At 42.2% G+C, this 15344-nt stretch overlaps 1 protein-coding gene across 10 annotated transcripts in view; it reads right to left on the bottom strand.

Annotated features, from left to right (window-relative positions):
* Positions 1-449: 449 nt before the first annotated feature.
* DMD (dystrophin) overlaps positions 450-15344 on the bottom strand; it is a 1043683-nt gene continuing 1028788 nt past the window's right edge. For 6 of the 10 annotated variants that reach the window (XM_054291254.1, XM_054291257.1, XM_054291256.1 and 3 more), the window contains one exon: positions 450-1305. In XM_054291254.1, coding sequence (XP_054147229.1) covers positions 1208-1305 — 98 coding nt within the window. In that variant the 3' untranslated portion in view covers positions 450-1207. Of the gene's footprint in view, positions 1306-7127; positions 7160-14699; positions 15301-15344 lie in introns of those variants that run through there. The other 4 variants (XM_054291253.1, XM_054291261.1, XM_054291262.1 and 1 more) reach the window with 2 other exon arrangements.

Below are 15344 nucleotides of genomic sequence, written 5' to 3'. Positions count from 1 at the left end.
GATCACCATTTGAGGCAGGAACAGCAGTAACTCTTGCACAGCCTTTCCCAAAGGTGGCTTGCAGCACCACAGCTCCCTGGGACCGGCTGCTGCAGCAGGATGAGACAGGACTCTGGGAAGCTCTGGGCTCCTCTTCCAGAGGGACGAGGATCTCCGTGCTCATCACCAGCACTGGGGCTGCACAGAGCTCTCTGGGTACCCTACTTGTGCTTTGGGTCAGAAGCCAACCCCACAGGGGCTGGGGAGCATCTCCCTCTCTTCTCTCCTCTGCAGCAAAGGTGACAACGGGGGAGAGCTGTCCCCAGCCCTGCTGAGCCCCAGGGTTCAAACCAGTAAGGCAATGTCTATGTTCCTTTACTAAAAGTATCCAGGAATTTAGTCAGCAGAGGAAACACTAGCAGGTTAACTTCTTTCCTTTCCTTTTTTCTTCTGAGATTTTTCTTTTTTAATTGTTTTTTTTTTTTTGCAGGCTCTGTCATAAAATGTGCTCTTTCATTTAATTATTGCAAACTAGCTGTGTAATTGCTAGCTGCTGTCCAAAACCAGGACAGTAAGTCATGTAATTCTTAATTTTATTGGAAAGATAAAATGTAACTACCTTTATTGGAAGTTCAGGTTTTTTGGTTATTTTTTCCTAAGCCAGCCCTAGTCAGACAAAACCAATGAGAAATGTAAGGTGGCCATTCTGATATCACTGCAGGAAATATTTCCTTTTTTTTTCTTTTTGATAGGCAAGGAAAAGAACACAGGACATGAATCTCTCTGATACTGTTACAGAGCTGAAATGAAACTAAACAAATGCACTGCCTCAGTATATTTTTTTATGTTTTTTTTTTAAGGGGGTTTCTATAAACAATTATTTTTATAAAGCACACTTTAGTTTACAATCTTTCATTATAACTGTTATAAATTTTTTTTAAACAACCCGAAATGCGTTCCATATAAAGAAATGGCAAGTTATTTAGCTATCAAGATTTTACATGTAGTTCTCTTATAATTTTTGTACAATTGCATAGACGTGTAAAACCTGCCATTGTTAACAAAACAGTAACAGACTTAGGAAACTACTGAAATCTACAGTATAGTACCACTACCCTTCACAAAAATATAGATTTGTTTTCTTGTAAACTCTTACAGTCTAATCCTCTTTGTAGTATGAATATTATAAAAACCATGCGGAACGCCTGAAGTTGTAAAACACATCTCGCTATTCTAACACCTTGTCGTCGGTCATCACGGTCACTAAGGTTTCCATCGCTCTGCCCAGGTCGTCTGCCATGTGGAAAAGGCTCCCTACATTGTGGCCTGAAAGAGAAAGTCAAAGAGGAAGTTAAACAAACAGGATGTGGCAGCATATGGACAGGAAAACTTCCCAGATCTGTCGTTTTCCACGTGCTGCTCTCCATCATCTCCAGAGAAGACTTCCAGAAGTCTCCTGGAGGAGTCCAACAGGTTCTCATTAGCAAAAGCTGCCAGGTTTTTGCAACATTTTAACAGATATGGAAAACCACCCTGCAAATAAGCCATCTCCCCCCTGGTGATGGAGCTTCATCATTATCAATGTTCACCAAAGCAACAATTAAGTCCATTGACATCACAGAAGAATTTCTGACTGATGCTGCAAGTGTTTGAGTATCCAATGTTCTATCAAGGAGAAAAAGAGAAACAAACAGATCAGCAGTAATTAACTAAATCATTAAAGCCAAGAGGTCTCAGCAGGATACCTGCAAAGATAGATATAATGATGACCAAACTAAGCAACTCAGTTCATTCAATCATTTTTAAATATCCTTTCCTTTTTGAACAGCAGTCCAGCACAAAGATGCCACAATCATCAGCTAACTACTATGCAGGGGTTCACTTGTGCATTTCCCTTCACCCATAACCACTCTGAAGTCCTAAGATGGTATAACCACAACGTCCTACACAGAAGTGATGAATAAACACACAGTGCAATTCTGGAGATGAAACCTGCAACTTCTCACACTCATGTCACCAGGGCAGCAAATGGTGATGTGTGGTAAGAAATGGCTTCATCACAATTAGAGACCAAATAAACTCAAGGATGGGGGGACTGAATTGCCAAAAGTTGCCATTTTAGCCACTGGCACACCTTGTCAGGTCTCCCACTGCTGTTCAGAAAAGTGTCGCTCTCCTGCAAGTCCTGTGTGAGATTTCAGAGCTCTATGACTGTCTCAAATACCCTCTGGCACCTCAAATGACAGAGACATCATGGTTTAAACAGCTGAACCTTATCTGGAGTCTCCCTCCTGAAAAATATGACTGAAGAGGGAACAATACTGAGACCTAGGCACCCTACAAGATAGGGATCCAAACCAAGGACTGAGTGAGTGTTCAAGATTTCTTGCAAGGACAAGGAGGAATGAGCAGACAGAAGGTCTTAAACCAAGCAGAAGGAAATTATACTCCACAGAGCACATAATTGTATTACTGAACTCATCACCACGGGCTGATGTTGAGGCCAAACACATAAATGAGTTAAAAGAGGAGTTAGAAAATAACCACTGAAGAAAGATTTATTTAGATGCAAAAAAGTGCACGTGACCTCCAACTCAAGAAGTCTCCACACTGCAGAGTGCCAGCTACTGAACATGTATAAGTGAAGTATTACTCAAACTGCATGTCATCCTGGCCTGAGGGAGTTTGATTTACTCTCTAGGAACACTTGTGATAGAATATTTGTCTGGAAAAACACAGGAAGTGCAATGCCATGTGCCCACAACTCTGGTTCTCAGAAATGCTTTGCATTAGTCTGGATGCTGAGTCCTCAGCATGGTCCTTGAGGAAGGAGCACCCAAAGGAGGGAAGGACATGACCAGGACATCCAGGACACACCCTTCATGCAGTCCCTGCCTGTAATGTGCTGGAGCCTGACTGACCATTGCACATCTGCACAGTGGCTTCCCCTCCTGACACAACTGCAACAGGAATGAACCTTCCCTGTGGGGAAAATCAGACTCACCATCCTCCTCCCAGTGCTTGTGGCAGTCATGTACTGCTGACATTTCTACAGTAAATCAGAGCCTGGAGTGATCTCAGTTCAGCAGCTTTTATGGAATAGAAAAAAATTACCTCAGAACTATTCTGAGAACCACAGAATGGTTTGGGTTGGAAGGATCTTAGGAACCATCCAGTTCTAATCTCCCTGCCACCGGCAGGAATGTCACTCCCTAGACCTGACTGCTCAGGACCCCATCCAACCTGGCCTCAAACACTTCCAGGGCTGGGGCATCCACAACTCTGGGTAACCTGTGCCAGTAACCACCCTTGGCTAAGAATTGCTTTCTAACATCTGGTCTGAACCTTCTCTTTTCCAGTTTAAAACCACTGCCTGTTGTCCTATAACTATCTGCCCACATAAAGCTCCCTCTCCCTCTCTTTTATAAGCCCCCTAAAGGTACAGGAAGGTCTCCCCAAAGCCTCTTCTCCATGCTGAACAACCTCAGGAGCTCTTTTCTTCTGGGAAACTACTACCACCCTCTACATTTAAATATTAGTTTCTTTTAAGGTTGTTAAGAGGTTTTTTTTTTTTTTGTTTTTTTTTTTTTAATTTAGCATTGATGATACAAAACTAGGCTGGATTTAAACAAGAACTATTCTAGAAGCTGCCCACTGGACAGTGAGCTGTGCTGTGATACAGCTTGCCAGACAGAAATACAAAAAACTACTTGGTTCTGGTATCTGGTGACAGTTTGCTAACTGCACTAATGTGCAAAGAAACAGATGCATCAATCAGCAGTTTCGTCCATACATCATAAATGTATAGCCATCCTATTCATCTGAAACAAAACCTTGTAATTTCCTCATCAGCATGACAAGTAACTGCGTGTGAAAGATTCCTGCCAAGTTTTGGTCAAAACAGAATTTATTTTAAAGTAAATGTATCCTACCACATTTATTTTAGCTGTAAGGGATAATCTCTGTCACTGGCATCATGCAGACTGAGATCAATCCAGTAACTTACACCATCACAAGTGAAAATCTGACAAAGCCAAATGAAATCAAGAACACATGGGAGGTGCTGGTGCAAACCAGCTGAGCTGCTGAGCTGCTCTACTCACCTGAAACTCTGACTGAAACTCCATGACTTTTTGGGAACATTCCCCTCTGGTATAAGCAGAGACTGGGTAGCCAGCTGTGAGAGGCTGCCTACGGGGTGATGGGCTTGCATTCAAATTTGTTGTGATTTGTTATTTCTAGAAAACTCCAGGGCTCTTCAGGATTTCAACACTGCTCATCCCCAGGAAGACTGATCACCCTTTTGTAGGCTTAGAACAACCCAGACTGCTAAAGTGCATCCTCAGAAATTAATACTATTTTGTTCTATCAAAAAACAGGTGGATCTAGAAAGAATAACTTCAACCAAAAACACGCACAAAAAACCTTTCAGATGTATGCCACAGTTGGCATAAACTGTTACATTGTTCAGGCAATTAGAAGTCCTTATGGTTCCATGAATCCCTAGGTACTTTCTGGTATTTAAAAATTACAGGAATGTCCAATAGTACTTTTTATTTCTTTACCTGTTAATTGATATCATATTTTTGAAATAACCATGCTTTGAATCTGATCTCCCTCCTCAAAAGCTGTCCAGTGACCAAGGAGATACAGCTCCCTCTCCCCCACAACATCCACACTCCCTCTACAGCTCAGGACTTAATTTCCCCTCCATAAGAGCTGAACTCTAGTACTGAAATGTAGGACGTTGGCATTTTTAATTAAGAAGTAAATGAGAGAAATACTGTCCTAAAAGCACTTAGAAAAATAAAAATCAGAACTTTCCATTTTTATTCATATTTCTGAAGTAATGCTATCAAAGAAGGCATTAATTCCATTCTTTTTTTTTTAACATTAAAGCTGAGAAAGTCTTATCCATGCTTGAGGCACTGAAAAGTTGAAAAATGCTGCTATGTAAAAAAAAACCTAGTAGACACTTTGAAATGCAGCAGTAAAGCTCAAAATGGACAAGGACAGTATCAACTTAAAACTTATGAAATCCACAGCTGCCATTTGCTTGGGAAGCAGAAGACACCTATTTCTGCAGACACTACCTACTCCCTTCTGGTCACACAGAGAATGATGTGTTTCACATCTGCTGAATTTGCTTCAGAGACTCTGATGGAATCAAGGCCCATGGGTGTGGGCACAGGAACAGAATACCAATCTTATACTACAGCTTGTCAGAAAAATAAATGTGCAACATTCAGACTTGAAAGACTGGATTGAAAGTAAATTGAGAAATCCCAACACAATACAGGGCCTTTTCTAGCAGAAGAGATTTCTATCCCTTTCCTGACAAAAGAAAAATCCTTCCTGCTGGTGACTTGGGTTTTGATCCCCTTATTAATATTGAGTATTGCCACAAAATCCATGGCATTACACACAAAGACAATACCAAATGTGAGTAATGGAATCAAAACCTGGCCAGGTGGGTTTTAAACCACAGGTTCTGCCTTTGCACGTACAGACTCACACCTAAAGCAGAAGCTGTTCTATCTATACCTTAGCTCATATCCTTCATAAGCAGGTGGACAATTGTATTTTATATTCAGCTCTCCAAGTTACTGAGGTCCCTCTGGAACCATTAGTGAGCACAGGCTCAGCCAGAGAGTGCAGAGCAGTTCACTGAAGTCAATTTTTTAGGGTTAAACTGCTGGAATCAGATCACGTAGAACATGCCAATTTTTTTTTTTTTTGTTAATTACTTGTATTGAGTATGCTCTCTGCAGAAGAAGCTTTTTTTGAGTAATATGCATAAATATGAATGAGGATAGTGGAAATCAATGACCTGTTTTTGCTAAATGGGAGAATAGTTCTCAGAGAATATGAGCTGCGAACAAGGAGGGCTCAATGTGAAGCATTTCCCATTAAATTTCTGGATTTGTACAGTCTGCTGATGCCATCTCAAGCACCCATTTTTGATCCATATGAGAGGACTTGCCATTCAAGGACAGACTTAATTTGCACCAAAGGTCTCACACCTTGAAGCAGCTGAACCTGCCCCACCACCTACAGCCAAAGCAGAGAACCTCTGTGTTTCAAGACACACATCAGGACAAATCCTGGCTTTCCCTGGCGCCTGTCAGTGACTGGGGGTTCACAGCAGCTCTGTTAAGAATGTTTTTTCCACCAGCCCCTCCCTCTGTAGCAGCAGAAGTTTGCAAACCAGGTTACCCTTCAATTCCTGCCTCATCCACACCGAGCGTCTTCTGTGCAGGAAAGGTCATTTCACAGCCACTGCAACTGCACTCAGGCAGCCTCTGAATATTTTATCTTTAATAATAATTTTCACTAGAAATTCATCTTTCAAACGCTGTGTCTGGCTGGCAAGTGAAGAGCAGCTTCAGAGAGGAAAAATCAAGGCTCTGGAAATGCTTTCAAAGGAGCTGTGACAACGCAGACCAAACGCTTTCCCCCATTAATGAGCAGCGACACACAAATTCCAAAACCTATTTTGCATCAAACCAACCATGTCCAAAGTGCACAGTGAAAACCATGGCCCATTTGCATTGCTGAATGCAACGCTGTGGAGCTGGTGAATGTTAGTAGCATTCTTCTTTCTGCAACAGTACATCAGGAAATTAAACCACCTGAATCTCTCATACCTCTCAACTCTCATATTTCTAAAGAAATATTAAAAAAAACTATTTAATCACTGGAGATGATGGTTGGTATACTGGCACGTAGATGTTTGTAAGCAGAACAGCAAGAGAGCCCAGTCCCACTGTTGTGCTTACACACAAGAACAACAGAACATGAATCAGTGACTGCAGCATATTTACTGACAACATTTATCATTCAGAGGCTTAATTTCAATGTATTATTTTCTCCTCCCCATTCCTGATTTTCCACCTCTGGGAGCATGTAAGGAAATGCAGACCCCTGAGCTGCCATTGTCTCCAGTGAAAGTTGAGAGGTACACCACTGTCACAGCACACATGGGGAATGCACTCAGCAAAACCAAACAAAACCCAGAGCAAAATGAAACCACCCCCACCACCCTCCACCAAGCCCAAGCAACCCCGTGCTGTGTCACACACATGCTGGGCACAGAAAGCAAGCTGTGACAAACAGAAGCCATGGCAGTGAGCCTGCGTCTCACTAACCTCTCTCACTGGCTTTCCAGGGGCATTTCCTCCTTTAGGGACAGAGAGAGGAAGTGGAATAATTATCAGAAAGAAAGGAAATAAAACACCACATGAACATATGTTTTATACTGTAAAAGACACTTCAATTTCCATTTAGAAATTTAACATTGAAAAATGCATTTCTGCTTAAACAGAGACCAAAAGTGGACTGAAATCCACTGATGATTCTGAGCTGATTTATTCAACAACAGTTCTGTAACCTGTGGCTTGGTTTAACCTCTCAAAAACACTTGAGAAAACTACTTACATCAACTTACACACCTGTCAGTTGAGAATAAGGACTGCAGACAAGATCTCACTTTCTGAGCATCCTAATTAGCAAATTTGAATACTTCTAGCAATCAGTGTAAGTGGTAAAAACATTTTCCCCCAATGTCAAATTAATTTACCCAGACACTTTACATTGTACTGTAGCTTACATACACCGAGGTATGCATTGACATACATGCCTATGTGTACACACGTATTTCACACCTACAGAAGTACACTGCAATGCAACATGCTCACATTGAGGATAAATATATTGTAAAATATGTTTGCAATCTGCTGACCTGCAAGCATGGTAAAACTGAGGGGGCAGAGGGAAAAGTAAGAGAAAAAAGAGTTCAAGTGAAAAAGGGGAAAAATAAAGTATCTTGTCATGTTCAAGTACTAACAAAATGGAGTCAATAATGGGTTTAACTGCCAAGATGCTTCTAAGAAGCCTTCACAGAAGCCATCCTTTGATCCTGCTGATTCTTCTCAAACACTTATAGCATATTGTGTTTTTAGAAAAGGGAAGTCAGATGTTACTCAACAGCAGAAACACCCTTTGTCCACCTTTCCACCCCACAGCAGCCACAGTCTCGCTGTCTCCAGCAGCAGTGTCCCACTGCTACTGCCACTGTCACTGCCACTGCCCCATTGTCACTGTCACTGTCCCATTGTCACTGTCCCTGTCCCACTGTTGCTGTCCCACTGTCACTGTACCACTGTCCCTGTGCCACTGCCACTGTCCCACTGTCGCACTGTCCCACTGTCACTGTCCCACTGCCACTGTCCCACTGCTGCTGTCCCACTGTCCCACTGTCACTGTCCCACTGTCACTGTCCCACTGCCACTGTCCCACTGCTGGCAGCTCTGCCATGCCAGGCCTGCAGTCCCAGAGAGAAAGGCACTGCAGCAGATGCTGCAGGATGATCTTTGCCCCAGAGCTGCTGTAAATGATGCAATTTTAAATGATGTGTGGGACACTGGGGAGAGAGACAGACACATAAGGGAGAACACACCAGTCAGCATAACAGTAACCTAATTACTGTTGGGCTTTGCTCTATGGCAGGCTGTAGGAGAAGGGCAGAGAGGCAATAAACAGCTTTATGGGTATTTTACAAGCTGCAGAACAAGACCCAAGAGCACAGCAAGGCAGAGCAGAGGCAAGAGAGGAGAGGGCAGAGGAAGGAATGGCATCACTGACCAGCATGGCTCTGAGCCATGGCTCCCACCAACTCCAGGCAATGGAAAGGGCTGGGGCAGCCCTGGACAGCAAAGGTTACCATTTACAGAGCAGAGGAGCTTTGAGTCCCTGCCCCTCTCCCCAGCAGCACACTTCCTATTAAAAAGGACAGCAACAGGTTCAATAGCAACATGCTCTGCACATGGGTTTTTATTCTGCTCCTCAGTGAAATCTCAACTCCAGGGATGTCTGTACCACCTCACTGGTGCAGAGAGGTGTCACTTCAGCTCTAAGGACTCCACCTCACAGGCCTGCCTAACCTTCTAAGACTTAGATGTGTGTCTGCATAGCCTGAGACCTCCTCTGGCACTTTTATCAGGGGTCACAAATTCCCTAAAAATGCTTTCCAAAAGGGGAAATGAGAATATCTCATCAATATCAATCATGTAACAGCAAATCCCTGGAAAGGAAGACAGAAAATCTATTGCATACTTTGGTAATTCTCTCAGGAAGAGCCCCAGGGTTTAGGTCACCTTAAGGACCCCAGAAACTGCAGCATAGTAGAACTTGGTTTGAGAGTCCTGGGGCAGGAATGGGAGCCAGCAGGAGATTAGCTTGGGTCCACAGTTTAGCTTGGGTCAAGAAGAGAAAAGGAACTACCTACCAGCAAAACACTGGAGTTCTTAAAAATGCCTTCCTGTCTGCACAAGCACCTACAACTGCAGCTACACAGTGTTTAATTTAAATCTACATGAGACAGACTGGATTCTGCTTGAAAATGAATGCATTCAAAGGTGACTGGGGTAGCTCAGCACCACACAAAACAGCTGGTGAGGACAGACTGTGGTGAGTAATCAGCCCCAGAATTTGTTAAATGCAGCAAAGACCCACGCTACTCCAGCAACAGCTAATTTCTTCTGGAGGAAGATTAAAAAGGGTTTAATGGATTTTACGTTATTTTCTTCTTTGCATATGAATGAATGCCTGTTTCTAAGTTTTAAGGCAAGGAGTATGGTTTGGCATAAATTGCAGAGGAAGAAGATTGTCTATATTGCTGCAGTACTGAAAATTTGTGTTCTGTAAGGCATCCAAATACTGATACACAATCCATGGGTGCCTAATTCTCTATTATTTCTGTTCAAATCAACATTTCCTGCCCTTACAAAACAGAAGAGCTTTTCTTCTTTTTTTTTTTTTTTTTTTTTGGCAAGCTACATGGCATTGCATCACAGGCAAAGGTACACAGCAAGTGAGCACATCAAGCCTGAAAGCAGAGGCACCACCAAAAACTTCACGTAGGAGTCTCTGCAGATCCAGGTCAAAACAGAGAGCACAAAGCAACAACTGCACTGCCCCTGTCACTGAGCTCAGGAAAGGGACAGGCTGCACAAAAGGGAGATCTGGCTCTGCAAAGAGCCTTTTTTCTCAAGACAAAAAGAAAAATCTGTTGAAGTTTTATTAAATTCCTTACCATATTCTCAGTTTGCACCAGAACTGGGCATTATAAAACAGGGCAGACCTGGTCCACCCCACCACTGTCCCATCTGCAGAGAAGCTCAGCCAGATCAGCTCTGCTGAGCAAAAGGGGAGCAATGAGGGATCTCGGCCACCTGGGCTCACTGTGGTGGGATCCAGGAGTTCAGCACAGAGAAGGTGACACAACCCAGGAGAGGCCAGGGTATCTCACATGGAACAGTATTTCCAGAATACTCCACAGGACAGAAACTCCAGGGTACTCTTTCACTGACTCAGTAAAGTGTGAAAAGTCTGCATCATGAGACATTTTACTGTCAGAATAAGAGAAACTGCATTATTTGCAGTGCTGAAAGTTGCTAGTTCCACTTAGGACGTTGCTTCCATTCATGACAGAGCCTGGCTGATGCACAAGTGAGAGGAAAAAATGTGACTGGTGTGTTTTAATGTGACTGAGGTAAAAATAAAACTCCCAAAAAAAGAGGTGCTATTCTTAGTCCCATTCATTTATTGCTGTGGGATCTTGTCATTTCACTGCACCACACCACAACTGTGTTAAGCAATACCATGCCAAATTGTGAGGACCAGTCTCTGTCCAAATGTTCTCACATTATGTCATGGCCTCTTAGCTCTTTTAAGCCATGATGGTCTCATTTCTAATCAGTTTTGGCTCCCACTTCTACATTATCTCCCAGCAGGGGCCCAGTACTGCAAATCTGTGAAGCTCTCAGCAGCTTCAGTCAGTTCAAGAACCTCTGCCCCTACACACCTCTCTGAGCTTCATCCACAGAATGCATCTGCCATGAAACCACAACTGCAAAACTCAGCCTGGCCCACCAAGAGAGCCACCTGAGGTGGTGCAACTCCTCAGTGCTGCAGGAGAGATGAATTTGGCTTTGAAAATCCTGCCAATCTTACTCTCTAACTGTGAACCAATTCCCTGGAGATTTAGTAGTTTGGGCACAAACACGGCGTGAAAATGTTTTCCTCTGTGGCCCATTATTGAGCAGGGTCAAATAAACCACTGAGGTGGCATTTAATAGTAGATTTCCACTAAATGTCAGACCGCTGGCTTTGACATCTGTTTTGAGTTAGCACAGCAGCTGTTTGAAGCAGCTGCAGCAGTTGTGAATTTGCTGGGAGCAGCAAAGTAAAAGACGAGTGGATGGGAAACCTTTTAGATTAAAAGGAAAGAAAAATTCCTTAAGGACAGCAATCATCAGGTATTCAGCAGAATTTCTCTCTCCAGAAATCAAACAGCTTTTGGCACCAACAGCCAGCTGTGCAAGGAGCAGGAAAGTCCTGTTCTCCTTAGGAAATGGCAGGAACTGCCAAAAGGTTAAACTGAAGAAACAAACAAATGAAAAACCCTATAAAAGGTGTAAGGTACATAAGTTGTTGCATCTGAGGTCTGCTTGTACAGGTCCATGCCACAATCTGTTTTGCACTTGCTTCTCTACAATACATTTAAAATTATGTCATGAAGCCTTGATGCCCTTTTAAAAATAACTTTGTGCAGCCAAAGCTTGAAAATATAATCTTAAGGAATCTATCTCCAGGTGAGTGACAATTACTATGGCTTTTTATTGCCTTGTTTCAGAATTCCAAAATAAGAGCCACTATTTCCCAGTCTGAGCAAGTCTTACTCTCCAGGTGCTTGTGACAATATTTAGGCTAAATATGTCTGTGATGCTCAACTACACATCTGTGCACCCAAGCACAGAAATTCAGTCCTTTTCTCTCTTCACTGCTTGTTCAGTTCTGAACTTTTCTTACAATCAAAGCCTTCAAAACCTGTTTGCTTTTGTGATATTGTTCTGAACTCCTCCAAGTTGTTGTTATTCTAATGGCAATAGGACACTCAGAATTATGTCCCTGATTCAAAAGGCCTGCCACTCCCTCTGCTGTGACATGCTGACATTTAGCTTGAAATTTAACACACTTATTTTTACAGGCCACAAAGAAAACATTATTTCATAAAACCATTAAGGTTGGAAAGGACTTTTAAGACCATTGAGTAGAACTGTTAATCCAGCACTGCTGAGCCCCCCCACCAAACCAAGTCCTCAGGTACTACATCTACAGGTCCTTTAAATATATCCATGACTGTTGATCCAACACTTCCCTGGGCAGCCTGTTCCAATGCTTGACAACCCTTTTCCTGAAGAAATTTTCCCTAATATCCAATTTAAATCTCTCCTGGCACAATTTAAGGCCATTTCACCTTGTCCAACTGCTTGATACTTGGGAGAACAGACCAATCCTCACCTTGCTTCAATCCCCTTTCAGGTCCTTGCAGAGTGATAAGGTCTCCCCTGAGCCTCCTTTTCTCCAGGGTAAACAACTCCAGCTCTCTCAGCTCCTCTATCACAACCTAGTTCTGAATGGCAGACTGGGACAACTGCATTTCTTATATGTGACAATTTTTGAATTCTACTTTATAAGAATCAATTTAACCAAAATTACTGTTTAAAGATATGTGGTATTGCTTGTTTGAGTTTATTCTTCTGCTCCTGAACACCTACTTGAGGTAGGCACTCACAGCTGTAACCTGAGATTCAAGGCAAGTTGTACTGGAAAGAAACAAAATTTCACTTGCACTATGCCTGAGTCCTTAACATTGTGCTGTCTTCTCAGGTTGCTCTGCCAAGCTGCTTTCACTCTTCTGCAACTGCACTTTGATCTTCTGTTAAAGATTAGAAATCTGAGATACAGATTACACCTCTCAACAGCAAAAAGGTTCCTGATTCAGGAGTTTGCTGAGACCAATCAACTCTCCTTCCTTTTCTTCTTCCTGCAGTCCTGAAAATTTTACATCAGAGATGCCTGATGCCTGTGGAATCTGACTGACCACAGCATCTTCCATGTCACACTGAAAGTCTGCATGAGGCTGCAGCACATCAGATGTTGGATGTAAACTTTGTGTATGCAGGTATCAGTTGAATATAACTGAATTATTAAATTTGGAATAGAAAAAAAACTTCAATAACAGAAGTTTACATGAGCTGTCAGCAGCCTCTATCAACTAATGAATGGAAATTCATTTGCACTGGCTTTAGGACAAACTATTTCTTACAGAGAGCCTGACCATTCCTATTCCTCAGCCAAAAGAAATTACACTAACCTGGCATTCATGCAAACACATCAAAAGATATATGCAGAACACACAGAAACATAATTGAAGTCCTAATCTCTTTAGCCAAAACCTGGTACAATTCCCAAAAAACTGAACAAGTTTCTCTCCCAGCTGGACTAATCTTTTTGTGTAGCCCAAGGGAGGGGAAGAGGCAATTCTGGCTCAGCCTGGCAGTGCCTGGGCCAAGACTAAAAGCCAAGTCCTGTGGGAAGCCTGGCTCTGCTGGGCTGAGCCTGCTCCTGGGGCTGCACCAGGAGCTCCTCTCGTGGCCTGGCTGGGGGGTCTGACACCAAAGGCTGTGCCCTCTCCTCACTCACTGCCCTCCATCCAGCTGGAGAGTATTTTGTTCTCCATGGCTGCTAGTCACACAGGGAAGTACATAAGCACATCCTTTTGTGGATGCTTGTCATCATCTACTATGTTTTCAAGACAGTTACTGAATGAAGAAACAAAATAAGGGAATACATTCTTTCTCTCTAGCTAAATGACCACAGTTTACACCCTAACAATGAAAATCTGAAGCTACAGCTCAATTTAAAAAATTAAAATATTATCTGATCTTATCAATTTCATTTCTTCTTCCTACTAGATTTTATGTTCTCTGAGTTTATAGCACGAAGCTTTGTATTTTTCACTAATAAGATAAAGAAACATTTTCTATTCTCAGTGAGCAGGAGGTGATGTCTAACAGACTGACCTCTACCTATTTATTCTAGACAGAAATGAACCACTTTATTTCAAATATCTCATTAAATTTAGTTTCATAAATTGCTCCTATTTCACTGAAAACTAAGCTTGTTTTTAAAAAGAAACAATGCCAGTGTCATGACCTATGAATACAAATTAGAGCTCACATTTGGGGAGTATTTTTATACATGGGATACCTACATGTGACTATGCAAGATCTATGTACAACATATTTACATTAATGATGGTCACTAATGAGAAAACACTGTCTGTTGTAACCTTCTGCACACAGCAACTTTTTAAAAATAAGTCCCATTTTAATCTACATAGCACTATTAGGAAGACTTTTCATCTGCTGTCTCTCATAGCAATTTTCTAGGCAAAACAAGGGCTGGACATAAGACTTTACATAATGCTGAGGTGGAGCTGAGTGCAGTTGACAATTTATTGTATTAGACTTTATTCAATGAGATCTTTCTAAATAATTCCATCTTTTAATCTATATTTTGAGATCTAATAAAGCTTTTATTGACTTTTATCCCCCTGCTCACAGATAGTTTCTGGTGAGAGCTGAACTTTGAAAGGAAAGGATGGAGAAAACCTGACTCCACTGAAAGTTTAGTACAATGTTAAAGCATTTATCTCCTAAAGAAGAACCCCTGGGTGATGTGTGAAACTTGTGCAAGGGTCCTGCAGGAAGTCTATGCCTCTGAAATTCACTTATCAGGCAATTCCAGGGCTTTCTGTGGCCAAGTGGCTGAGCCTCTTTCACAGCAACAGCCAATATCCCAAACTTCCCATCTCCTGCTAGGAATCTCAGCCATTTCTCTTGGCAGCAGAGTATTTTCTTCTGGGCTCAGAAAAGAGCTTAAATGAAAAAAGGTTGAACAAATAAATTCTGGTTATAAAAATGCCTATTTTTAGCAAACAACAGGAATGAGAGAAATGGAAACACTGGAAGAAAGGCTGTGGCTGTATGAACAAGTGCAGCCTATGCTGCACAAACAAGCACCCCACTTGTTTTCCCTCTTTGCCTCTGGACCTGAGGGCTACATTGACTTAGAACTCAATTTCAGACCACAGTCTTGGAGAAGGATAAGGACAGAAGGAAAATGTGCTAAGACATGTATTAAAAAATAAATCATCAAGGGGACCAGCCAAAAAGAAGGAAAGCTGTGAAAAAAGGAGCACGGCAAAAGGGAAGCAAAGAAAATGCTTGGGGAAGAAAGAATCTCACAAAGACATTGTCTCATCCACATATCTAGCAAGGGCTACCTGTGGAGGTAGCTTAAGGTAAGGAGGAACAGGCTGCTCCTCCACTCTAAACAAGACAGGTTTCCCTACAGCTATTGTTGAAATGAAAACAAAGAGCAGCAAAAAGCCTGATACCAAAACACAACCCCCTGAAAACATCAAGGAACAGAAAACACTTTTATATTCTTCCCTC

This window comes from Melozone crissalis, unplaced genomic scaffold (assembly GCF_028551555.1).
Source record: "Melozone crissalis strain CALT ecotype California unplaced genomic scaffold, PUWL_Pcris_2 ptg000090l_1, whole genome shotgun sequence".
In the NCBI taxonomy this organism is placed as follows: Eukaryota; Metazoa; Chordata; class Aves; order Passeriformes; family Passerellidae; genus Melozone; species Melozone crissalis.
The sequence above is the reverse complement of the archived record's forward strand: the minus strand, read 5'-3'. Positions and strand labels throughout refer to the sequence as shown.